The sequence below is a fragment of the Neolamprologus multifasciatus genome, chromosome 5 (genome assembly GCF_963576455.1).
Source record: "Neolamprologus multifasciatus chromosome 5, fNeoMul1.2, whole genome shotgun sequence".
Taxonomy (NCBI): Eukaryota; Metazoa; Chordata; class Actinopteri; order Cichliformes; family Cichlidae; genus Neolamprologus; species Neolamprologus multifasciatus.
The window spans coordinates 21,131,303-21,157,193 of NC_140443.1; the positions used below are offsets into that span (position 1 = coordinate 21,131,303).

A 25,891-nucleotide genomic window follows, 5' to 3' on the forward strand; every position below is an offset into this window, starting at 1 on the left:
TCAGTGTATAGAGAGCTGTATTCTTTAAGGCCAGTGTGTCATGCTAGTACTTGTGTGTGTGTGTGTGTGTGTGTTTTTTGTTTTTTTTTTCTTTTTTCTTTTTTTCTTATGGCCCAGAACAGATTGTCAGTAAAGACACAAACTCCAGAAGGGGTGTCATCTGCAAACAAACTGAGCAGTCTCAAGGGGCATTTATTATTTATTGCTTGCTTTTATTGTACATTTTTTCTCCTTTGCAAATCTGTTGGTTGTAGATTTAAGTTTTTTTTCTGTTTAAGATGTGCTACGTTAAGAGTGTCTTGACATAGCATTGTGCTAGTACCGATCAAAGGTTTCCTTGGTGAGATGGATACTGTAGTGGTATCTCTCTGTTGCTTAAGTCTGCATGATGACGTCTCAAAGCAATTTCCACATCCTCTGAGGTCAGTAGGTAGGTACAATACTGATTCAGAAATCTAAATGCACTTGTGTGCAATTACTTTCAGGTGCTGCAGACATTCAGCTTGCAATAATTGGAGGCAGGGGGGTTGGTGCTACTAAAAATATTAAATTTTTCAGGAGCGACTGTGAACCTAGTGAACCTCCCAATCAAACCTACAGTACCAACAGTGTTTTATAACAGAACTTTTTTAATTCACCAGACACTGAAAATGTTGTCTTTTTGTTTAGCAAAATCAGATCAGTGTAACGTTGAGGCCAGGAACAGCATTTGGCTTCATAATGGGGTGAGGTGGATTGAATTCTTTCATTCAGTGAAATGTGTCAGCTAAGCAAGTTTCAGCTGGTATGCTCTGAAGAAAATGTGTAAACCGTTGAGAGAACCTCACATTTCACCCCTCCTCTTTTCATTTCCTGTGCTTTTTTTGAACTTGCAAGTTAAGGTTGCCATAGTGACTCAGAGATGGAATAAACTTCCTGTCTTTTTCCTGTGGTTAATTGCAGCTACTATTGGCCCTATTGGCACTATTTTTACATCCTATTCACTGTTTCATTTAGCTTATTATAAGAGACACAGTACATTATTAGTTTGCTTGATGAGCCACAGGCTTTTTCAGAACAGTTTTTAAATGTGAAGCTGAGTATTTTGTTATGCATTTGAACTCTGACAAAAGAATATTTGAAGACTGTGCTAAAAGCAGTAGAGGAAACAATGAAAGTGTGCTTTATGACTAAATTGGCATCATTAAGTGATTGGCAGCATGTAGCACGGCAGGAATACGAGTCTCTAAACAGTCTTCTGACCCAGCTGTTCAAATAATTTTCTCTGATTTTTCATTAGGGATGTTCTTAGCAACTGATTTCCCAGATGATTAAGCACGGTAGGGAAATAGATTTACTGCCATAAAAGTATGAAATAATAGTGTGGTTAATTTTTAAAGTGCACCAGTAGTACCAGTTTACGTCCCCTAAATGCCTATACTAAATGTGATTATTCATTGCTCTAGTGGAGTGGTTATATGACACTTTTTACACAACTTGCACACAAAATTTTCAAGTTTGAAATTAAAGCATTTACAAAACTTGCAGGATTTTGACAAAATACCACCTGCTTCATTTCTTAACCATCAAAGTTTACAATGCGCGGATTTTGGTGTTTGTGTGTGTGTATAAGACGAAACGTTGTCAGAAGAACTTATCTTTGATACTTTGCTGCATTAGCACAAAATCTGATCGGGGCCTTTTATGACTGAGTTTCCTTTTTTTTTTCTTTTTTTTTTTTTTTTTTACAGGTCTACAGGACTTTTTTTTTTTTTTTAGTCATTTCACTTATTATTAAGTACATTTTTAGTCTATTTATTGAGTTGTTTACTTTATAGTTTAAATTGGATGCAAAGTTGGTGCAACGTTTAAATGTAAGATGAAAAGCTGAGTGATGATGTTTGCTTTGGCAACGTCGGATGCATCGGTCTGATCGGGCCTTTCATGTCTGAAGGCTTCAAGGCCAGGACAGCCTCTGATTTCTAGGCCTGTGAGAGGGTCAGGCGTCACAGGCAGCCTTGCTCGCCTCGTTTGCTCTTTGATCGATGGCCTTTCAGTTTAGAGTAATTATCCTGGGCCAGACTGGAGGCTGATGATTTGTGTGGTCTACCATGTCCGCACAAAGGCGGATACTCCTAAAAATTCTGACCTTATGTGTAAAAGACTTGCATCGAGTACAGACGGCATAAAAAGATGAGCTGCCATGACTGAAATTAAAAAAGTAAATGTCTCCTTATGTTAGAAAATGTCAAAATAGTGTATTGTCGTCGGTGCTATCACGTAGATGTCTGTTCTGTCTCAGCAGGTTTCATTTGATGTTTAATAGTTTTGTCTGAGAATTTCTATCTTATTTGAGTAGTGCATAGTAGTGCATTTAAAATTAAATTGAATATAATTGACATTTTTCTGTTTCCATTGTCTTAATAGATGCAGTTATAAAATGTGGATTTATTTCCAGGTTACAAATGCCATCTGCAGTGCAAAGAAAGAAATCACATAATAATCACATAATAATGAAATTGTCTGATGTGATAGCATGCTTAAAGTTTACTGTCGTAAACGTGATTTTAAGTTGACACAAAGAAAGCTGGAGTTGGTGGTTTCTAAATGTTACTGTAGTACAACAGCAAATCCAGGCATACTTTGTTTTGTTGATCAGTCTTATAACACAAGATTGTCCCTTTCAGGGAAGAACAAAATTATAAAGAAAATACTTGAGGGACAACATGGATGGACAAAAGTTAGAAATGTATGGTTTTAAATTCACCTGTCCTTGGTTGGATAAGGCATCTGTTTGTTTGTAAAGGTGTTTGATGTGTCGGCATCTTTTTATTCATGCAGAATGCCAAAGATATGCAAGACTACTGAAGCAGAAAGACGTACCTATTCCTCTGTTGAATTCCAGCAGAAATTGAACAATGATCATAATATTATATTGGTGCACTTTATTAAGCAACATACAGAGGAATTGAGGCATGTTTTGAGCTCTTTGCTATTGAATTTGTTAAGAATCTTCCCATGGTAATTATTTGGCCATACTCATTCAATTAATATAAAATGAAAACACATGCATACATGCGTACAGTTACCTCTAAGTCTGCACCTACATTACATATTATATCAGAACAATATATAAGAAACCTTTAATTTTATGGCTTTAATGTTTGCTTTTGTCACAAAGCCTGTTTATATCATTCGACATCTACAGCTCACAGCTTGTGTTTTGATACACAAATCCATAATTCATTGAACTTTTCTGTCTGTGAGCCTGCACATATGCGTGTGTGTGTGTGTGTGTGTGTGTGTGTGTGTGTGTGTGTGTGTGTGTGTGTGTGTGTGTGTGTGTGTGTGTGTGTGTGTGTGTGTGTGTGTGTGTGTGTGTGTGTGTAAAAAGATTAGTGCAACACGGCAGGAAGTTAATGGATATTTTTATAATGCATAAGCCCGTGATGCAGTAGATGTAGATGATATGCGTTCATGTTTGCCTTCATTTTATCTAGGTTATTGTAAAAAAGGCACATTTTTCTCTGTGTAGTGTTCAGTGTGAGTGTGAAGGATAAGTAGTACAAATCAGCTGTGATTCAGCTGTATCCAATAAAAAAGTGCTTCCAATTGTTCATCCTCACCATTGTGAGGCTAAAGCTGGTATGACTGTGGAATGCTAATGCCAGGAAGAGACACTGAGCTCCCAGCTTTTTTTGGCAGCTTGAAGTGAAACTGAAGCTCAAATAATAATGGTGTGGAGATGCTCCTACTGTGAGAGCACTGTGAATGTGAAGTAGCAGAAGTCATCATAATATCATTCAGGACATGTCTGAACAATATGTTCCACTGTCTTTTTTTTTTTTTTTTTTTAAATACATCAGTATATACATAAAACTTCCACAACTTAGTTATTGTTACAGAGCTGTAAAACAATCCTGACGTGTTGACTGAAAATTAACTTCATTATTTATGTAATGATGGCAAAGGAGAAGGCCAAGGAGGCATAACATATACCAGATATTGAAAACACATGTGAGTAGTATTCTTAACAGGATGGCAGATTTAGTAGTTTCCGCCATCACTCCCCTCTTGATACGAGTGTGATTTTTGAGAGTCCTTTATATGGTGGAATTGTTTATATCAATTACAGTTCCGTTAACAGTCTGTCACTCAGCCTCAGCTTTTGTACTTGCTTTTCCATGGAGTCTCAGATTCTGCTGATGACTCCTGATGGACTCCAACTCTGTTTTTAACTACAACTGGCCACACACAAGAATCTATGCTCTGCTCTGGGCCTTGGTGAACTTGGCATATTGGCATGTGATGCCAATATGCCAAGGTTCTGGTGCAGGTTCTGGTTAGAGCTCGCAGCGGCTCTCACAGCAGAAGGCGACTACCATTTCTAGCTGCAGTCTGAAGTGGTGGAGTTGGACTATGGTTGATGTCAGAACAACGTTCATAACTTGGACCAACAACCTAATTGGTTGAGACTGGGGCAAATGTCCGCTTCAAGTCAGTTGTGGATAGTGTTGTTTTCTTAGATGGATAGCTGACTGGCCAGGTAAAACCTGTGTATAGCACAGAAAACATACAAAACAAAGAGTGAGGAGTTAAACAGAGATAAAATAAAATAACAGCTTACTGGTTGAGCAGACAAACCTCAAGTGCTTTGGAGTCTATATCTCCAGTCAGGTTTGAAAAATTTAAAACTACGGCTCTTCCCTCATTAACTGAGGAATTAGGAATTTTAAAAAGGAAATGCAGAAAGGCTGAGAGGAAGTGGAGAAAAGAATAAATTAAATGCTTCCCTCAGTACTTGGAAGAACCTGATGTTCTCTTACCAGCTAAATTCAAAGAAGTGAGGGAAACCTATCTTTTGCAGCTCGTCACATGTCATAATCCCAGAATACTTTTAAAATCAATAAAAATTAGTTGACTGGCCCTCCAAATGCCAGTCCTATGGAAACAAGTTTCTGAAATATTTTATCAATAACATTACTGAAATTCTTGATTAGTTTGACACTTCTCTATGCCAGTTCACTGTTAATCGCAACATTTTAATCAGCTAACTGAAAAGCAGGACAGACAGTTGGCAAAAAGGTGAGCATAGGACACAAATTTGTAACAAATATTGGCTGACTCAGATTGGAGTTTGGCTAACTTGAGCTTCTTTTTTTATTTTATTTTTTAAATACACTTGTTGTCTGCTACAGGATGTTGGGGATTTCAAGGTTGTTTCATTCATTAGAAGTTAAGGCCAGGGGCAACCATGTCCCACCCACCCCATGCTCTGGTCTTCCATCATAGTCTGTAAAGGCTATCTGCTCCTCTCCCTCCTCTACAGCTCCTTTAGTCATGTTTCACTCTCCTGAGTTGATCCTCTTCAGTGATTAATGGTTTGCCATTGCACTCATCTCACTGTTTTATCAGTGCCTTACAAACATGCACTTCTCTTGACCTCTGCTAGGTTTGTCCCACATGTGTCACAGAGCACTTCTTACTTCTGCTAGTCTCAGCAGACCCTCGGCTTCACAACCCTACAGATTGCAATACAGATGGTTTATAGAGATAATTCATCCTCCAGCAGATTAGAATTGTTTTAAATCCATATGTGTGTGTGTGTGTGCGTGTTGACTGTTGCTAGAGGAATTGAGACAATTGTTTTTAGATAGTGTATTGAATAGAGCTGGACATGGAGGCAAAGAACTAATGCATTTTTTTGTGCAAGAGCACATCATATTTCTTCTCAGACACCATCAACTTGCAATTGTTTTAATGATGCACTATGGGATTAAATAAATAAATAAATAAATCCCGATTATCCATCTTGTAAGTTTAATTCATTAACGATCATATCTGAAGTTTAGTTATATATATATACAGTGGGGCAAAAAAGTATTTAGTCAGCCACCGATTGTGCAAGTTCCCCCACTTAAAATGATGACAGAGGTCAGTAATTTGCACCAGAGGTACACTTCAACTGTGAGAGACAGAATGTGAAAAAAAAATCCATGAATTCACATGGTAGGATTTGTAAAGAATTTATTCGTAAATCAGGGTGGAAAATAAGTATTTGGTCACCTCAAACAAGGAAAATCCCTGGCTCTCACAGACCTGTAACGTCTTCTGTAAGAAGCTTTTCTGTCCCCCACTCGTTACCTGTATGAATGGCACCTGTTTGACCTCATCATCTGTATAAAAGACACCTGTCCACAGCCTCAACCAGTCAGACTCCAAACTCCGCCATGGCCAAGACCAAAGAGCTTTCGAAGGACACCAGGAAAAGAATTGTAGACCTGCACCAGACTGGGAAGAGTGAATCTACAATAGGTAAGTAGCTTGGTGTGAAAAAATCAACTGTGGGAGCAATCATCAGAAAATGGAAGACATACAAGACCACTGATAATCTCCCGCGATCTGGGGCTCCACGCAAGATCTCATCCCGTGGGGTCAAAATGATCATGAGAACGGTGAGCAAAGATCCCAGAACCACACGGGGGGACCTGGTGAATGACCTGCAGAGAGCTGGGACCAAAGTAACAAAGGTCACCATCAGTAACGCACTACAACGGCAGGGAATCAAATCCCGCAGTGCCAGACGTGTTCCGCTGCTGAAGCCAGTGCATGTCCAGGCCCGTCTGAAGTTTGCCAGAGAGCACATGGATGATACAGCAGAGGATTGGGAGAATGTCATGTGGTCAGATGAAACCAAAGTAGAACTTTTTGGTATAAACTCAACTCGTCGTGTTTGGAGGAAGAAGAATACTGAGTTGCATCCCAAGAACACCATACCTACTGTGAAGCATGGGGGTGGAAACATCATGCTATGGGGCTGTTTTTCTGCCAAGGGGACAGGACGACTGATCCGTGTTAAGGACAGAATGAATGGGGCCAAGTATCGTGAGATTTTGAGCCAAAACCTCCTTCCATCAGTGAGAACTTTGAAGATGAAACGAGGCTGGGTCTTCCAACATGACAATGTTGGAAGACCCAGCAAACATAATGAAAATTATGTTTGTATCTGTGTGTGCCTGTATGTCTGTGTCTGTATGTCAGGTTGGGTATCAGATGCCACCTCTCTGAGGACAGCTCAGGCCCTCCAAGGTTTGGAGGCCTATCTCCCCCCACCACTTCCCCTGCCGGGGGCGGACTCCCTCAGACGTCGGTGCGTTGGTGGTTCTTTGTGTCCGGGGGTGGGCGTCCGGGTACACACCGGCTCACTCCTTGGCGGCTGCTTATCGGGGCCTGGAGCCTGGGGCTCGCTTGGGCCACTTCGGAGGTGGGGTGCCCCCGGCCTCTCGGCCTGGGGCTCGGTCACTCAGGCACAGCTGGCTGCCGGCGGAGCTCACGGGCACGTCACTGCAGCCCCCCCTGGCTTCTGCTCCGTGGCTGCTGGGTGACCCCTCATCTGGGACTCTCCTCAGCTCTTTCTGGGACAGTGGCGCGGCTGCCCCTCTGTTGGTCTTCCTTGGTCTCTTGTGTTCTGGGGGCCTCTGGATGTCTGGGGTTTTGATCTCCTCCATACCTGCTTCATGCCCTGGAGGACGGGGCAGTGGCCCCCCACACCCTCTAGCAGATCATTACATGAGGGAACCTTTTAAGAAAACAAGCGCGTCCATGCTCACAGGTGTACACACGGGTGATCACACACACAAACTACACCCTTTTTGGCTCCTACCTCAATGCACACTGTGCTGTCGATCTTACGTGCTGCACAATAATGTTTAATATTTAGTATTTACTGTCATATTCCCATATATCATTGTGATGTGGTTTATTGTATTACTCTCGTTTTCTTCTGCTTGTTTTCTTTTTTCTTTCTCAACAGGTGATCCAGGTGATCGATATATGTATTTTTTTTTTTTTTTTTTTTTTTTTCTTTCTTCTTCTGCTTATTCTGTTGGTTTTTGTTTTTTGCCCTTCTCCCCCGTCCCTCTTCTCAACTGTTTTTCTTCCCCTCTTTCTTTCTCCCTTTTCTTTCCCCCAGTCAAGTCTGTCCCGTATTCAGCAAGTGAAAATAAAATAAAGAATAAAAGGTGAATCAAATGGACCATTACGGCAAAGCTGGGATGGTCAATTTGGTAAAGAAAATCCGTTGGGCATCTTTCTTCGCCTTTAGACAATAATTCTGATGGCAAAAGAACCAAACGGGACAGGCAAAAAAAAAAAAAAAAAAAAAAAAAAAAAAAAAAAACATGACAATGATCCAAAACACACCGCCCGGGCAACAAAGGAGTGGCTCCGTAAGAAGCATTTGAAAGTCCTGGAGTGGCCTAGCCAGTCTCCAGACCTCAACCCCATAGAAAATCTGTGGCGGGAGTTGAAAGTCCGTGTTGCTCAGCGACAGCCCCAAAACATCACTGCTCTTGAGAAGATCTGCATGGAGGAATGGGCCAAAATACCAGCTACTGTGTGTGCAAACCTGGTAAAGACCTATAGTAAACGTTTGACCTCTGTTATTGCCAACAAAGGTTATGTTACAAAGTATTGAGTTGTATTTTTGTTATTGACCAAATACTTATTTTCCACCCTGATTTACGAATAAATTCTTTACAAATCCTACCATGTGAATTCATGGATTTTTTTTTCACATTCTGTCTCTCACAGTTGAAGTGTACCTCTGGTGCAAATTACTGACCTCTGTCATCATTTTAAGTGGGGGAACTTGCACAATCGGTGGCTGACTAAATACTTTTTTGCCCCACTGTATGTATGTATGTATATATATATATATATATATATATATATATATATATATATATATATATATATATATATATATATATATATATATATATATATATATATATATATATATACATATATATATATATATATATACATATATATATATATATATATATATATATATATATATATATATATATACATATATATATATATATATACACACACACACATACATACACACACACACAAAATTTGTGGCGGGAGGTTCCCCTCCCACTTTTGCAGGGAAATAAGATGGAAACATTTGTTTAATCTGATATTATCAGCTGTAGTTGTGAAGTATCTGCTGGGGGGATCTAAGTGTCAAAAATGTTAGCTGGGACTTGTCAGTCTGTCGTAAACCAGCTGCTGTTTCCTTCTGTGTGTTTTGTTCATTACATCCTCAGAGTGAGCAAGGAGACAGAAATGTTTTGCTCCAGATGTCCTCCTAGCTTCTCAGAACAATGCTCGCCTAATACACTTTCAAGGCTGACTGTTCCTACAAGTGTCAGTTTTGATCTCCTCTCAGACATATCTCAGCCTACCTTTGTGTTTTTATCCTGTCTCTTATTTTCATTTTCTCCTAGAGTAGTTTTTTACATCTCAGTCTTCTACTGAAGGCATGGGGCTGTCTGTGCAGCATCCTTACTTTCAAGTAAGGGAATTGCTTTGTCCCTATTCAGTGTGTCTCAGGCTAGTGTCTGATATGAAAACAAAGCACATATTTATGATGGGCCGCACAGAGACTACCTACTTAAAATTTTAATCGATTTCATCTGCCATCTATTATAAAGGCTTCGTTCTTTTCTCTCCTGGGCTCTCTTGAGTCCTCTGATATGCCTTACTTAATCTTTACCCTTCCTAATTCCTCTAGAGGCATATTATATATGTGGTTCCATTGTGACTAATTACTTTAGAGTTGCAACCACCACAAAGTGCTTCAAGCTCTGTTCCTTTATTTTCTGTGTTTATGGTTCCCTTATCAAATGCATTCCATTTGAAAATTATTGCTTTCTTTTTCTGTCTCTAGAGTCAGTGATGTTAATGATTAATCAATTTTAACCCTGAACAGAGTATTACTGCAGGCACAGCGCAGGGGCTTTTCCATAGAAAATATTGTTGCAGTCATATTGTTGGAGAGCTGAGGTTTTGCAGCTCTTCACCTTATTATTATGGCGGCTTTGTCATTGAGGAAAAAATTAAGACTTTTTATTGGGAGGCTTTTAATGATTAATGGATTTTTGCTTGTTACTGTGGATAGTAATTGCGTAATAGAACTTGCATGTTTGTAAAATTTTAATCAAACATTTTCATCCTCCACCCTGATCATTCAGTCAGCATACATGCAGGGAGTGGAATTGGTCTTCTCTCATCCCTGGCAGCAGTTGTCAGTGTGCTGTCCAGACGTGCTCTTTGCCCGAGGCGTTGTAGACATCTGTCGGATGAGACCAAATCGCTGTCCCCGTCTTTCAAACAGGCAGATATGTATGGGTATATCTGTGTGTGTGTGTGTGTGTGTGTGTATGTTTTTGTGTTCTACAGCTTACACATGTTCATGCAAGCTGCTTCCATTTCCTTCTTGACTGGTTTTGAGAATAGGAAGTGGCACGTGCATTGTTGAAGTCCTTAGGTCTGGTTTCTACATTGGCACATTTCTTAACATGTAGCTGAGAGGCGCAGGCGGCATAGGGCCACTCACTGTTGGTGTGTAGGCGGCTGAGGACAGCGGGAGGAAGAGTCTGAGAAGTGGTGGAATATAAAATAAATTTGATTGTAGAAGAGGGAGAAATTAGTTATGAGTTGGGGAGGGGACAATGAATATTTTGTTGTATAAAAGCTCCATGTACATCCAAGAATTCAGGGTGTGTTGGTTTTATTTTCCCCCATCTAACTCTGCCCTTCTCTACTTCGGTTTCTTTGAGGTCCTATTGCTCACTTTATTGCTTTAGTGTACACTGTCATAAGCTGTTTTATTACTTACTTTGTTTCTGCTGTTTCGTGTAATGTACTATATGTTTAGATATTAGTAAGGAAATTGTGAGAATTCACACGTATTGTGCTATTTGTGCATCTGTGTATCTCAGACTGTGGAAAGCGAGGAAAAATAAATTGTTAGAAGTCTCAAGTGAGTCAAAGTGCAGACAAGGCTGCAGCCAGTATTTATCAGCACCAAGCAAATATAATGAAAAAATGGCATAGCGTGCTAAACCGTATTAAGTCTCAGTTGCTCTAAGTGGATATTGATTTGAAGCCTTATGACATCCAATGTTTGCCTCTATTATCTTGAGGGTTGAAATAGATTTCCATGGATCAGCCAGTCACCAAGGGGTCACATATTGATTTATTCATCAGCTCCGTTCTGACTTGGGGACACGATTGTCCATAGGGCCATTGTAAATTCAGTGGAAAATAAGCCAGACTTAATGTATATGTATTCTTTTGCTATAGTTATTTTCCGGCAGGTACGGTTGTTTTTCCTTTTCTTTTTGTGTTGTGTGTGTTTTAAAGATTTTTAACAGTTTGTAAAAGCTGCTTAAAACCTCCAGGAAACATACAGCTTCAGTAGTGTTCACAATATCATAAGCACACACAGTATGCAGTTAAAAGCAATGCAGCACAAAATGATTGTTAGAAAAGCTGCCTTTATGAAACTTTAATTGGAATATATTATATCAAAGTGGTGTTTGAAGTGCAGGCATAATAATCCATAGTGTGGGTTATTGTAACTCTGGTGTCAGCCAGGAAGATAGAAAATCTAAATGCAAGTGTTAAAAAATCTTCTATTCATATCATGTCCAAAAATACTAGAAAATTTGATTTATTAGTATTTATTTTCCATGTAAACCACATCAGAATTTCTTTTCTCTTTTTCACTCTAATAACAAAAATCCAAAGTGAGTACACCCCTCATATCCGGTCGTTAAGTGATGATGTGACGAATCCTACTTCCGGGCCTAAAGTAGTCTGCGATTTAATATGGCTTTTGCGTTGTTAACATGTTTAATGTTTTGTATTTTCTTCTATTTAATCTCAAAAAGCTCCTAAAACAGTCAGGGATCACTGTTGACCTCCCTCGGCTTTTATTACCGCTAATCATTTATTTAAGCTCAGTTTTTAAAACCTTAGGACGTAACTACAGCCCAGCCCATGCAGCAGTATATGAATGACTAACCTCGTATTGTGGATGGATTATCTCAGTTGTTCTCCTGGCTGAAGTTTGGTCCTTTTACAGCATCCTGCCATGCGATTACATTTATTCCTGACCACCGAGAACACTCACGTTAACTTTTATCGAGTGGAAAAAGAGTTCGCTTGTTTATATTATGCTAACATAGCTGTGTCGCTAGCAGTCACGTAGCACATCATTATATACCAGCTAGCCAAACTTCAGCAACCCTACAAACATCACTGCTGTTTAGTTTTCTGTCTTCATTTATGTTGGAAGTGATAACAGAGCTGTACGTTTTAATTTGAACGTACAGCTCGCAGTCAGGACAAAACTCCGCAGTCAGGACATGTTATATTGTATTTAGATAGAAGCTAGCTAACTTCCTGCTAACTTCTAACTCCGTTAAATGTCATAAATTCCGTTTTCATGGATGCCTGGATGTTAAACTCAATTGTTACACCTGGTAGAGCAGAACGCTGATGAAAGACTTTAGACAGTTTTTCAACTCTCAGTAATGCCATAGTGATCGTTTGATATATGGACCGGCAGCAGAGTTTAGGCCCAGACACGGCTAGTGACGTCAGACTTAACGACCGGATTGTACTGACCAAAATGTCCCTCAGACATAATTTTCATCTAAGAGCAGTTGATGGATTTCTTCCCAGCCCAGTTTTTGTGTTCAGTGCTTTGTAAGGAAATTTTAGGGGACTTTCGGGGATTAAAAGAGAAAATGGTTGTACAATAAGAAGGTAAAAGGGAGTTCAATGTTGTCTGTTTTGACTCTTAAGTGCCTGTTGTCTGTTGAGATTTACCTTTTGTCATGTTTTTGCTGGAGAAAGGCTATGGCTGCCCAAGTAAGTTGTCATGCTGAGTGAAAGGAGGTGGTGCAGTGTGAGTAACTTGTGTGAGCTATAGCAGCGGTCCCCAACCCCCGGGCCTCGGACCGGTACCGGTCCGTGAGTCGTTTGGTACCGGGCCGCGAGAGTTGAGGCTCAGGTGTGAAATGTATAGTTTTTATCGGTTTTCAGCGTTATTTTGTTATCGTTTTTATCGTTTACTCGGTTTTCCGTCTTTTCACGTGTGTTATGAATAAACCTTCTTTTTTTTGGTACCGGTACTAGTTTTATTTTGTTGTATTTATCCGCGAGAACTTAAAGGCCGGTCCATGAAAATATTGTTGGGCATAAACCGGTCCGTGGCGCAAAAAAGGTTGGGGACCGCTGAGCTATAGCACTGATTGGAGTGGTTGAGTCTTAAACATCAACAGCGGGCCTGTGTTCTCAGCTAGCAGGGACCCACACTGCTGTCTTTGTCCTGCTCCCAGTCCCACCAGGATAGATCGCACTTGCTCCAAACACATGCACATCTATTCAAATACATAGCATAAAAACTTTAATGCCATGGGAGGTAGGTCTTTGAAACTAGTTTCATTTTCAACGCGATTCATTTCTAGCATTAAAATAGTGCTGATAACACAGTGCATAAAAGTTCATCATATCAGGCAGTTGAAACTTAACACAACAGCAGGAAGAACCTTTTATTTTCTTTCTCGTGTTGTCTAGACTTGTCTGTTTCTTCTTGCTTCACCCAAACGACAAAACTGTAGAGATGGTGTGGGCATGCTGGGAATTCTCACAGAAGCATTAGAGTCATTCCTCTTGTCATGTTTTATTGCTGGTCAAATGTGGGGGTGGATAGAGCTTTGAGTTTTGTTGTTGTCTTTTCCCCTCTGAGGCTCTGTCTCTGCATAAGAAAACTAAAATCTTGTCAACCCATAGGTTCCTAGGTTAAGAAGAGAGGAAAAAATGAGCTAATGGGTCTGTTTTTGAGGCTTGATCTGCAAATTAGCCCTCAGGAAATCTCTGTAGCTTGGAGCTAATGGCTGCTAATAAGCCAATCTATTACTGCAACCCCTCAGAAAAGTTCAACTCTTTGGGCAGTGGCAGGTGGTGGTGCTGCTGTGTGCATTTGAACCATCATCACATTCTCCCTGCCGAGACAAATGTGGCTCTAATAGACTTAAAGGCTATACATACAATGACTGTCCCTCAAGGGAGTCTGTGTTAGTGAGGTGAAGTTCTGCAGAGATAATTAGCGTTTCCCCTTCATGCTTTGGGGATTACTGTCTGTGTGGTTAATTTAACACCTACTAGTATCCAAACATTAAACCACCTGTTGGCACACAGGGAGCAGATAGGTTTCCCTTAGGATAATAGAGGTAATTGCATTTCATTCCAATATGACATAAAGCAGCTACCAGCTCATCTGCAAAAAAGGGTAGATACCCAATTACAGGCAAACTCATTTAGGTTTTAACTGAGTAGAAAACACAAACCAAATGGGTCCCTATACATGACATGGGTTTTTCTTAATCTCTATCTGCTCTTTAACAGTTAAATTAATGAAACTCACTGGGTGGCCTGGAGCAACCACACGCACAAATGGATTGTTTTTGATGTCTTACATAACCCGGTGGGATTGATGCATTCTCTCCATTTCTGTGATTAGAAGTTCTTCTCTCTGTGGTGACCTGGGACTTGATTGAAGTTTTTTTCTTTTTGTGCTGATGTAATGTGTGAAGGGAATACATCCAAAAAGTACCACAGTCATTTGGGATCATTTTCCTTTAACACAAATGTATTAATGACAGCCCACCCCATCCCCAAATCTGTAAATTCAGTCAGTCTCCGAAGGGCTTGTTAGATGACGGTGTGTTGATGTCTCAACACTTTGGCTGGTCGTGCAGCTCTCGATATTTGTAATCTGGTTCGTTGTGCTACTTCTGCTGCAGCTGGGTTGAAGACATGAGTGTACGATTCAGTTTTTACTACCATTTTGAAGAAATGTTGGTACAGAAGCTCAAAGATTCACAGATTATATACAGGGAGATGTACGGGTCAGGCCTCAGCTTCATCCAGCTGCAGCTGGACCCCAGTTAATCCTGTGGGCTTCCTGGCACCTTGTACTATCTCTGTGTTGGTTCTGCCAGTCACATGGTAACCCATCAGTAATCAGACAATTTCCTGAGTCTTGCTGGGAGATTTACAAATTCCCTGCTGCTTTTCCTAGTACTACACATCTTCATGCTAATAAGCCCTACTTCAGCAACACTTGTGCAAGCAAGATGAGCTACGCATACATGCACACTAACATTCTTCATCTTTTATATTGTGTGTATGTTTGTGTGTGTTTTTAACATACTTATGTGAGAGTAAGCTAAACACTAAAGCTGACTGATCTTGTTCAAATAAAACTGGACATTGGGCACTGGCAGTCCTGTTTCCCCCTCTGTGTTGTTTTTCTCATTTTCTGCCATGAGTCAGACACAACCACAACTGTTGTGCACATTGCCCAGTTGCTAGGCAGTGGGCAGTATTTATTTTCCCCCTATTTTCCATTTTTTCCCCTTGCTGTGTTTTCTTCATATAATTAAAGTATATGCATCAATTTGTTTGTCATTTCATGTCATTGCGTATACTGAAAAAATATTTTTTAAAGAAGGGACTAAGTCTAGCATGTGGGGCAGTTGGATTGTCTGACATTTTGTGTATTCAGTCACAAGTTATAGGTAACTGTGGAGGGACTCTATTCAGCACTGACTCATGAAATGTTTCCAAGCACTAGTATTGAAATGGCATGTGGGAATGACTTGTCTCTGTGTTTATGGATCTGCAGTCTTCTGGACTTCTGTAGTTCAAAATGAGATATGGTGATCAAAGTATGCTGTGAATCCTGTGAGAAAATAACAGGATTAGTAGTATCAGTGCAATTATCACAAAAAGTATTTGTATTATACGATATCAAAAGCTTATTTGTTATTTGTTAATCAAAGCAGCAGTGGCATCAAGGTATGTGCCAGACATCATTACTCATTTCTGTTAGCAGTTTTAGCTTCACAGGTCAAACTCCAAAGTGCTTGTTTACTACTTTCAGAAGAATCTGTGTGCAGGTGTGGTAAGAGAAAGGCTAGCTATCTCAGCTCTGGTCAGTCAGATTTATAAACTCTGTGTTTTTTCCCAAGAGGGCTCTGTTATTGCTATATAGTTATACTAACTACTACTAAACACTACTGCTGCAGCTTATACAACATAAATAAAACAAGAAAAGTCTATGACAGCAAATATGATTTATTCAAGGTTAAGTATTTGATCTGAATTCTGAGAACAATATTCGATTAAAATGTTGTGAACACCCCACATTTTTATTTACTCTACTTGCGTCATTGTTATTTGAAATAGGGAATCAGTTTGTAATTTTTACTTTACACTCAAAGAGCCAGGGACAGTCCATCTTTCTTCCATTTCTTCATAATGTGCCGCAGAGACTGTGTTGCCTCATGAATACTCCATCATGGTGTGAATTGCAAGTTGCCTCATAACCATGAGGATAACGTAAATTTGAGAATGTCGCAATGTCCTGCTGAACAGCAGCACGATTTCACCTTTTGTCCAGTCAGACATTGCTGTGGTTTTTGGTCATATATTTAATCATAGTACACACCGCACACAAAGCGACTTTAGTTCATCTAAATCTTTGGATGTTTGTGTAAGCTGTTTTTATTGAAAGGCGAACTGCATGTGATCTATTAGTGTCTTCACTTGTATACCATGGAGTAGTAGGAGCTGACAGCTGTCTGTGCAAAGTATCTTGGCCCATTCCTACCCTGGGGCTTGATTGTGCGTGCTGCATGCTGCGTAGCAGTGTATTTTGAGGGTCATCCCATAAAGACTTTACCCCAGGCGAGTACGAGCAGAGAGTGCACTGACAGGCACCCCTGGGTGTACGTCTGCGTGTAGTGTTAGATTCCTTGTGGCAGATGAGCTCTCTCTGGTCGCCTCAGGCTGTTAGAATAAACATAGTAGAGGATAAGAAAAGCTTATATCCTGTCAGTGCAAGACATTTCCATTAAAATGTTAACTACGATAAAAGTCGTTTCTTGAGAGTGGCTGTGACGTGTCTGCTGTGAAATTAACAGATCCCTGCATTGCCTTTTGAATTCAGACTGTAGAACTGACTTATAGCTGCAGGGGATAAGACGAGGGTCCAGATGTGAGCCAGCCTTACTGGCTGCCTGTTTACATTTCTCAGCTAACAGGAGCATATTTTTAACCTCTGCCTGTTTTTGTTCTCTCTGCAGGTGCTGGGGAGTCGGGGAAGAGCACCATTGTGAAGCAGATGAAGTGAGTGACTGCTCATTGTTTTGCTTTTCCTCCCATCATGAATGCCAATTCAGTATATGTTTTAAGCATAAGTGATTCTATAAGGAATGTATAAATGTGCCATTGGTGTTGTTTAACTATTCATTTTAAGTACATCTTGAGCCACCTGTTTTTCTTTTGTTTTGTGCGAACAAATTAGTGAGAGAGCTATAATCTTGGAAAAAAAAAAATCCCGTATTTCTTTTATGCATTTTAATAATGGAGCCTTTAATAATGGCTTAAGGCTCCATTATTAAAAGATAAATAAGACAAATTGTTGCTTTGTGCCACTATGAAACAGTAATATTTGGTGCGTGTGGTTCAATAACAATAAAAGTACATTTAAAGCAGAAATTATAAGGAACTGTATACTGTAGCTAATATACACAGAATATTTATATATTTATCACAAGTGTTAATTTTATTTGTCAAAAGTGATGATTTTATATTGTGCAGGCCAGATGGTTGCTTCATAACCTGAAACTGTCAGACAGACTGATAAGGATACAAGGATTTTTTTTAGAGGTTTGGTAGAAATATTTACAACAGATGTGGTAATTGTATGAGAAGCTAGTCATACAAGCACTAATATGGTTTCTCTTGTGTATTTATAGGCTTTGATTACTCTGTACTCATAAATGAAACTGATTCTCACTCTCATCAGTCTTTGAAACCCTCTTTACTCGCTCTTACGCTGATATCGAACATTTATTTCCGGTGCACGAAAGCATAAAATACGCATCAGGTCATACACATTGTGTAGATTTTCTTCACTTGCTGCAGCTTACTAAGCACTCATGTAGTTCTTGAAAACCTGCTCACAGGCACATTAATTGTTGCTGTGGGTTGGGTTTTTTTTGTTGTTTTTTTCGATGCATCATTAGCATTAATCCCAGAGTAACTAAAAAAAGAGAGAAAGAGATTCAGCATTTTTGTCTTCCTTTGTCAGAGTACAAAATAAATTTAATATTTGGTGTGTGGAATTTTTCCATTACTAATAATGATGAAAAGGAGAATTTCTGTTGTAAAAAAGGTGTGAGACTCCCAGGGGGCCTGCAGCATTACTGAGGGGGTTTCTTTTAATCTAGTTTTGAAAATAAAATATAAGTACTATAAATAAATTCTACTGGTAGACATCCAGGTTGGGACAACTTAAGCTTGCCAAAACATTTGACATTTCCAGGAAATGACAAAATGAGTGGATTACAGTTTTTTGAGTTCTCTAAAAAATTCCCTCCGGTCCACAGTGCATACAGGCCCATTATACCCGCCGGTGTTGCCCTCACAGAAGTTGGGGCAGCCCAAAAGTGACACCACGTCCGCTGGTGAAAGTCAGAGAAAAAACTTAAGAACAAAAAACAATAAAATTGTTCAAAGAATATTGTAGCAAGTACCCACGCCCTCAGTGCCGCTACAGATGGTGACGAGGCTGTGGGGATGTCACTCTTTTGTACATGACACCACAGACCAATACGACAACCATTATAGGCCTTGAAACCAGCAGTCATAAAATGGTTAAATGAGAAAAAAATCAACAAGATTGATATAGTTAAGAAAAACTAAACTAAATACTAAAACTACATGTGACAAAACATTTTAGTTAACAGAAATAAAAATAAAAACTGGTCTTTTGAAAAGAATTAAACTGAAAGTATTTTGTGAACTTGGGAAGTTAACTGATATAAAATAAACACAATGATGCTGCCTGATGAGGCACTGATGAGTGTGTTTATTGAGACTTTGGATGTCTACAACACTGAGTCAGCTGCTTTCATGAAGTTTTGTGTTTTTCCTGTAAAACGTGTTGATTTTTCCCAAATCTGTCCTTTGACACATGCCCTCCGTACAGTAATAAAAGAAAACAAAGTAATAGTTAAAAAGACTGAAACGAACACTTTAACTAATAAAAACTAAATTTAAACTAAGCATATTCCAACAATAAAAACTAAATTAAAATAAGAAAATCCACTCACTCTTCTAATACTCTTGGTGTTTATAACTTTTCCAGAAGTCAAACATGTTGTTGCATTTTGATGGATGATGTGCGAGTACTTTCTGTGTTGACATATAAATAAAATCTTGAGGTTTTGCAGACATGTGACCGGTAACCACGTGACGTTAACTTGTCTGTAATTTTGGATGTGTGACAATTCGATGACTAAGCTCCCAGTCATATGCCCTAGAGAATGGTCAACCATCGCCACTCATAAGGGAAAACTGAGTATTCCCTGATTAGTTGAGAGTCAGTCATCTGACTGCCACTGGTTTTTAGGGAAAAATGTGTATTTCCCAATCAGCTGAGGGGAAAAAAAGACCTTGTGATGGCTTTGGTCACTAATACAGTCCCAATCAAAAGTTTTAAGACCAATTAAAAAATGGCAAAAAAAAATCATATTTTGCTTGGTTGGATCTTACCAAGGTTCAAATCAGACCTTCAACGTGAAGGTCTGATTTGAAGAAATGGCAGTGACCTGCCAGATCCAGCTGAGTCAGCAGTAGGAAAAATCTGTTTTTCACAGGAACTTGGTAACAGCAATAAGAGAATATGTAGTTTATTCCAAGAAGATATGGTCTCTCTCCCATATATAATATCCTACTGGAACCAATATGTTCCAGATATCAACTGGAAGACAGTCTGGATGATCCCCCATAAATATTTGGTTGTAAATAAGGTGAAGGAAGTTTCATTTAAAATTCTACATAAATGTCATCCAGCCAGTCACTACATGGTAAACATGGTATTTTGACGCCTCTGCACCTCCTGAAGCTCCATTGTTCCACCGAAGGAAAAAGCAGCCCCTTATGGCGCCCCTTCCACTGTGGCGCCTAGTAAACATCTCAGGTGGGATCTGTTTGTCATGCCAGTAACGTTGGAAACCATCAGGACCATCAAGGTGAAATTTTTTTCTCATCAAAGAATAAAACTTTCTTCCACCTTTCAATGTCCCATGTTTGGTGCTCTCTTGCAAAGTCCAAACGGTCAGTTCTGTGGCATTCAAGGAGATGAGGTCTTTGAAGATGTTTTTGTTTTTGAAGCCCTTCAGTCTCAGATGCCGTCTGATGCAGTCAGCACCAGTAAGGGTCAAGGATTTGACAGACACCCAATTGGATCCTCCAGCTCAGTGCTGGTGAAATTGTTTTGGGTTTCCCCCTTGAGATTTTTATTCCATAACCCTCAAATTCCAAATGACTGTCTTACTACGTCCCACCTCAACAGCGATGGCGCGTTGCAAGAGACCCTGCTTATGCATTTCAACAACCCGACCACGTTCAAAAAAGAACAGTTTTTTGCCTTCGCCATCAGAACATCATGACAGCGTGACTACCTGACAGAAAATGGCAATTAATCCACAGATTTGGCCTTTTAAAGGCATGTGGTCCTAAACGTTGATCTGCTGTAAAACAGTGTTGTTTTCAATAAATTGCACGCACAAAAAATGTTTTGTCCCACTCCCATTTCTTCTTGTTGCATGTTGAAGCTCTACTTGGAACCTTGTTAAGATCCAAACATGCAAAATAGGATTATTTTTTTTGTGTGTGCCATTTTTCAAGTGGTCTTAAACTTTTGATCTGGATTGTATGTTGGTGGACTTGGTGGAAGTGATGAGCTCGTCTAGAAACAGCTGTAGTGAATATGAAAAGTATAACGCAAAGTTGACATAGAGATCGATTGCCTTCAAAAAAACATAGTTGCTGCAGAACAGCTTTTGCTTTGAAGACAAAGGTTGAACTACCGATCAGTTGGCAAGTATTTGTAGACAAACATGGAAACACTACAGGCAACCAAAGCAGTCAGTAGGAGGTTTTTGGTGTAGGACCTTCTTTGCAACTAATTTCACATAGCAAGAGCCAGAAAAGTTCAGGAATCACTTCCAACCAGCCAAGAATACATTTTTCCTTAGCAACTGGCAGTTGCTTCATGTCCAATATGGCGGAAAACTCCCAAGCAATGTGCGCCTTACATCACATGAGAAACCTCATCGGTTTGAGTTTGAACAGTTTTGTGCCAAATATCAAGTTCCTGATTGTTCTTAGTTGTAAAGACTTTAATGACAAGTTTATTTTTGCCTTACAAGACTGTCACTTGTAAGGACGTAATTCTCTAAAATCATTTAGTGTGAGAGGAAGCCACCCATGCGCTTTCAGTAATTTTGGCTGTGCCTCACATTGCTTCACAGTGGGCTCTCTTGCATTTTAATGAGGTCCTATTCAGCACATCACACAACCACTGAACATCCTGGCTGAGGCAGGCTGGGGAAGATAGTTCTGTTTGGTTTCCAGCCCAGAGGCGTCTGTCTTTTCAAACAAATGCTTTTTTCCCTCTCTACAGTTGTATCTGTACAACTCAAAAAGCAAGTAAATATTTGCTCTAGTCTCTTGTAACTGAATGATATAAAACACCTGAACATTTCCAGTAGCTCAGACCAGCAGCATCACATGCAAATCTGTGTGTTTTTGTTGTTGTTGTTTTTTTTTTTTAAATTAATCTCATGAAATATACATTTCTATTGTTTTAACGGGTTCTTTTTTTTAGGTGTCTGCTACAGTACTTTTCATTATTTTATAGCAGCATTCAGCTTTGTGAATAATTGCTAGGTTTAGTTTTTTAACATAAATTATGTATGGGTTGTTGCTTTATCTGAATCACCATCCTTCCCTCTTTTCTCCAGGATTATTCACGAGGATGGATACTCAGAAGATGAGTGTAGGCAGTACAGAGCGGTCGTCTACAGCAACACAATCCAGTCCATTATGGCCATCATCAAAGCCATGGCCAACCTCAAGGTTGACTATGAGGAGTCTGCCAGAGCGGTATGTCTTTAAAATACAGAACGAGATATGAGATATGAGTGAAATGATATTAGTGATGCAAAACTGTTAAGATTTTGCAGCTGTTTTCATAAATCACTGGAAACTTCTGAGCTTTAGACTTTTAAACTTTGCTCAGTGCACCTGTTGTAATATAATTAATGTTAAATATACATTAAAATGCAGACAAAGGGTCGAAGTGCTCCAATGCTCCCACGTAATTTTAACGTTGCCATTCAAGGTTATACTAAACCTGCAGGATAGTATAGTGCAATTAAGCTTTAGTGATATCATCTTGACTAATCGCTACCAAAATTTTCCCTCTCTGCCTTCTTCATAACCCTTCATATCTTGCCCTGAGGATTTAAGGATTTGAGGCAGCAGAAATTATGCAGATCAAGAATTTCTCTTTAAGTGCTGTGTGATCTATTCTATTCATAAATGAACACTGGGCAGCAGATATTGAAGATGGAAGCCCGAAGTGTCAGAGTACCACCCATAAAAAGATCACAGAAATAAAGTCAGTCTTTACTCAAGAGAACATGAAACAAAATCATTTGTTCTACTGAGCTATAATTTCTCATGTGATTCTTGCCTCATATTCCACCCCATCTTAGATTCATGCAGGCTGTGAAACATTGATTGTTTTGTAACTCGAATAATCCTTGATTTGGAGTTTCAAAACACATTTGATACATTTTCCAAATTTCACCCTCCTGGGTGACCTTTATTTCAGTGTAGCTGTATAAACGTGTGTGTGCGTGCGTGCATGCGCCAGCCAATCCTGACACAACTGCCTGTTGTGTGTCAGGATTGGCTCTGCCAAGGTAGTAAGCGTTGCATGACGGGTTCTGCCGGACAGAGTATTAAAAAGTAATTTAAGTTAAGCATACCGCCATTGTGGTGAGCTGCAAAGAACTTTTTAGTATCCTGTGTCTTTCAATCATTTCGGTCAAGAAGAAACAAGCTGCTTTACTCTACACTTGTTGTGTACATGCGTCTTCATTGTTTACCAAATAAGTGTGAATGCAAGGTACTGATATAGGATCAGTTACGGCACTTCTAGACATATACTCCTTTTATCAATCAGATTAATCTTAGTCACATTAACACTGAAGCATTCACAAGATTTAGAGTGCACAGAACTCTTTTGTATGTCTGTGTGTTGCTGAGCTCACTAAAAACATACCTGTTTTGAATCATCACTGAGGGATTTGAGTTTTCGTAATCCAGAATATTGTTTACCTCCCGTAAACTTGACTGCGAGGGGTAAGGGTGAGCTGCAGGACACTGACACAGAGGACAGAGAGAGAGGGAGAATTCAAGTATACACGTACTTTTACCATCATTTTGTGGGTATGCCTGGATGAAGCCGTGAGAATCATTAACCCGAGCCTGTTGATTGACTTGTTTGAAGGTCGTACAGTTACAGGAAATTCAAGTTACGTAATGTGGAAAGAAAAAGAAGTTGTCCGGTTATGAAACCAGAAGTGTGTAGGGGTTGTAGTTTGTGCTATTTTTAATTGATGCCGATCAAGATATCAGTCTTTAAAACGCAAAATTACCATAAGCACACACAGAATACGTGGAATAACAGCAGGTTTGTTTGTTTTGGCATATAACCAGTTACCAAATTTAATAACTGATTTTAATCAGAATATCAGTAACCCAGGGAATCTTGGCTGTGCGCTTCAATAAACACAAGTTTCAATTTTCTCAGTTGGTTTAAAAAATAATTCTGTGGTTCAGTAATTGATGGTTTTACTGTAATAATATTTTTTCTGATTTTGCCCTAACTAATGAAGTTAGTATCTTATGTTTTGTAATTATAAAATGTATTCTGAGCCGGGATTATTTTTCCATGCAAACTACAAATACAATGGAAGCTATGTGAAAGCAAAGTCCTGCAGTGTTAGACTTATCAGTCTGTTCCTTCATGAAGAAAAATAAGAATAAATGCATTTTTATATATTGATGTGTATGTTTTGTTTTGGGTTTTTTTTTTTTTTTTTTTGCACTAGGATGATGCTCGCCAACTTTTTGCGCTGTCAGGAGCGGCAGAAGAGCAGGGCACCCTGCCAGAGGACCTGTCCAACATCATCCAACGACTGTGGGCTGATGGCGGTGTCCAGAGCTGCTTCACACGGGCCCGAGAGTACCAGCTAAACGACTCTGCAGCCTAGTAAGTGCCTTAATAACCTGGGAATGGAAAGAACAAGAAGACATTTGTGGGCGTATCTGGTACTGTAAGGCGTTTAAAAAAAACAAAAACATGTTTAATTAATTTATGAAACCATTCCTTAATCCAGATTTAGAGCTAAAGTTTAAAACTACTGCTATAAGTAGGTTAATCCCCAATATCCAAACCTTTTGTTATTTTTGTCCTTTTTATGTATTTATTTAATTTACTTTCCATTTGTTTTGCTTTTTTAGTTTGGCCTTTCTTGTTATTAGATTCCTCTTTGTTATGTTTAATATTGTCTTATATTTCTCTACTTCATCACATCAAACACTGACAAAGCTTGCGCAGGGAACAGTAATGGTAATTAATATTGAAGACATCAGTGTTTAATTTTATCAGTGGCTTTGCCTTATACGGACAACAGAGTCGAGCTCAGTCTCTCTGCAGGTCTTAATTAGCTCAATGACCCTTATCAGTTAAGTGCCCCATTTGTTGGCTGCATCGCTCTAATCTACTGGTGTAATATGGGAAGAGAATGAGGTAAATGCGAGACGCTACCGGTGAGAGGTGGTTATCACGTTCACCCTCGGGGGAGTCTTGGGGAATAGAGAGCATTGTTAACCACTATATCCCTACAAGCTTCAGCAGCAATTAACAGCAATTCTGTTTAAATAGAAACCCTTCGATAATGACACTTTGATCGATGACACCTCCAGATTGTGCTGTGAGGTTTCAGTGTAGTGCTAAGTGCTTCCAGGTGATATTTAGCATCCAGGGAGAATAATATTGTTCTGTGTTTGTGTTGGCCTGTATAATCATAACATCTCAGTCTCGTGTTCACCGCCCTTGTTAAAGCTGAGGGGACCCTGAAACATGTTGCTAACACGGCCTCACATTTAGCACCTCTGGGAGTGGATACTACAGTGTTTCATCATTGCTTTTATAGAGAGCAGAGTGAGTAGGTTGAGGACCAAATGAGTCTGGCACAAGACCATAATCCATATCTGAGCACCTGCTGAGAGGGAGAGAAAGAAAAGGAGGAGATAAAAGAGAAAGAAAATGGCACAGCGCACATTAACTGAGGCCTCTCTTCTATCACACCCTGGATCTTCTCTTCTTCTTCTTCTTCTTCTTCTTCATTTTTTTTAAAAAAAGAGGCTTTACCCCTAAGTTTATTACTTTCTCTCATCCACGTCTATATACATAAGCTGGGTCAGTATTGGTCTATCACACATATTTTACTCTGAGTAAAAGATGCTTGGCGTATTTTAGAAGTTTTGTCAGTACACAGTGTTCTCAGCAGAACAGCTCCAGTTTCATTATTTACAATATTCTGAACTGTTAATATCAGCTTCAAGAATCAAGTAACCGTGGTTGTCAATAAACTGGTTTTTCTTTGTGTTGTAATTGTTATGAGTGCAGCAATATTTCTAGTCTGCCACTCTACACTCTACTGTAGCCTTGTGCCAGGTGTCTTAAACTACTGTGTAATAAATGTGACAATATAAAGCCACCAACCTTCCAAAGAACAACTGCAGTTAAGAACCAAATTCTATGAATATACAGGATTTATAAACACAATGATCAAACCAAACACTCTTAAATCTGATGTATGAACTCCAAAAGCAGCCTGAACCACTCTCTGGGCGGAGTGGGATTATGATTACACTGTCAGGCATGCTGAATGAGTAGTGGTATGAAAGCTCAAATATTTACACTTGGGTTGTGGTGTTGTTGGAGATTAAATTAAGTTCCAACACTTGCACAGTAACTCTTTTTTTATGCAGCTGAATACTGCATTAAAAGATGGACAGATTGTTCGCCCTGTAGCTCTTTCTG

At 39.4% G+C, this 25,891-nt stretch overlaps 1 protein-coding gene across 1 annotated transcript in view; it reads left to right on the top strand.

Annotated features, from left to right (window-relative positions):
* LOC146518566 (guanine nucleotide-binding protein G(i) subunit alpha-2-like) overlaps positions 1–25,891 on the top strand; it is a 57,843-nt gene that overhangs the window by 25,061 nt on the left and 6,891 nt on the right. The window contains exons 2-4 of the mRNA XM_085158870.1: positions 17,001–17,043; positions 21,732–21,873; positions 23,892–24,052. Coding sequence (XP_085014996.1) covers positions 17,001–17,043; positions 21,732–21,873; positions 23,892–24,052 — 346 coding nt within the window. The remainder of the gene's footprint in view (positions 1–17,000; positions 17,044–21,731; positions 21,874–23,891; positions 24,053–25,891) is intronic.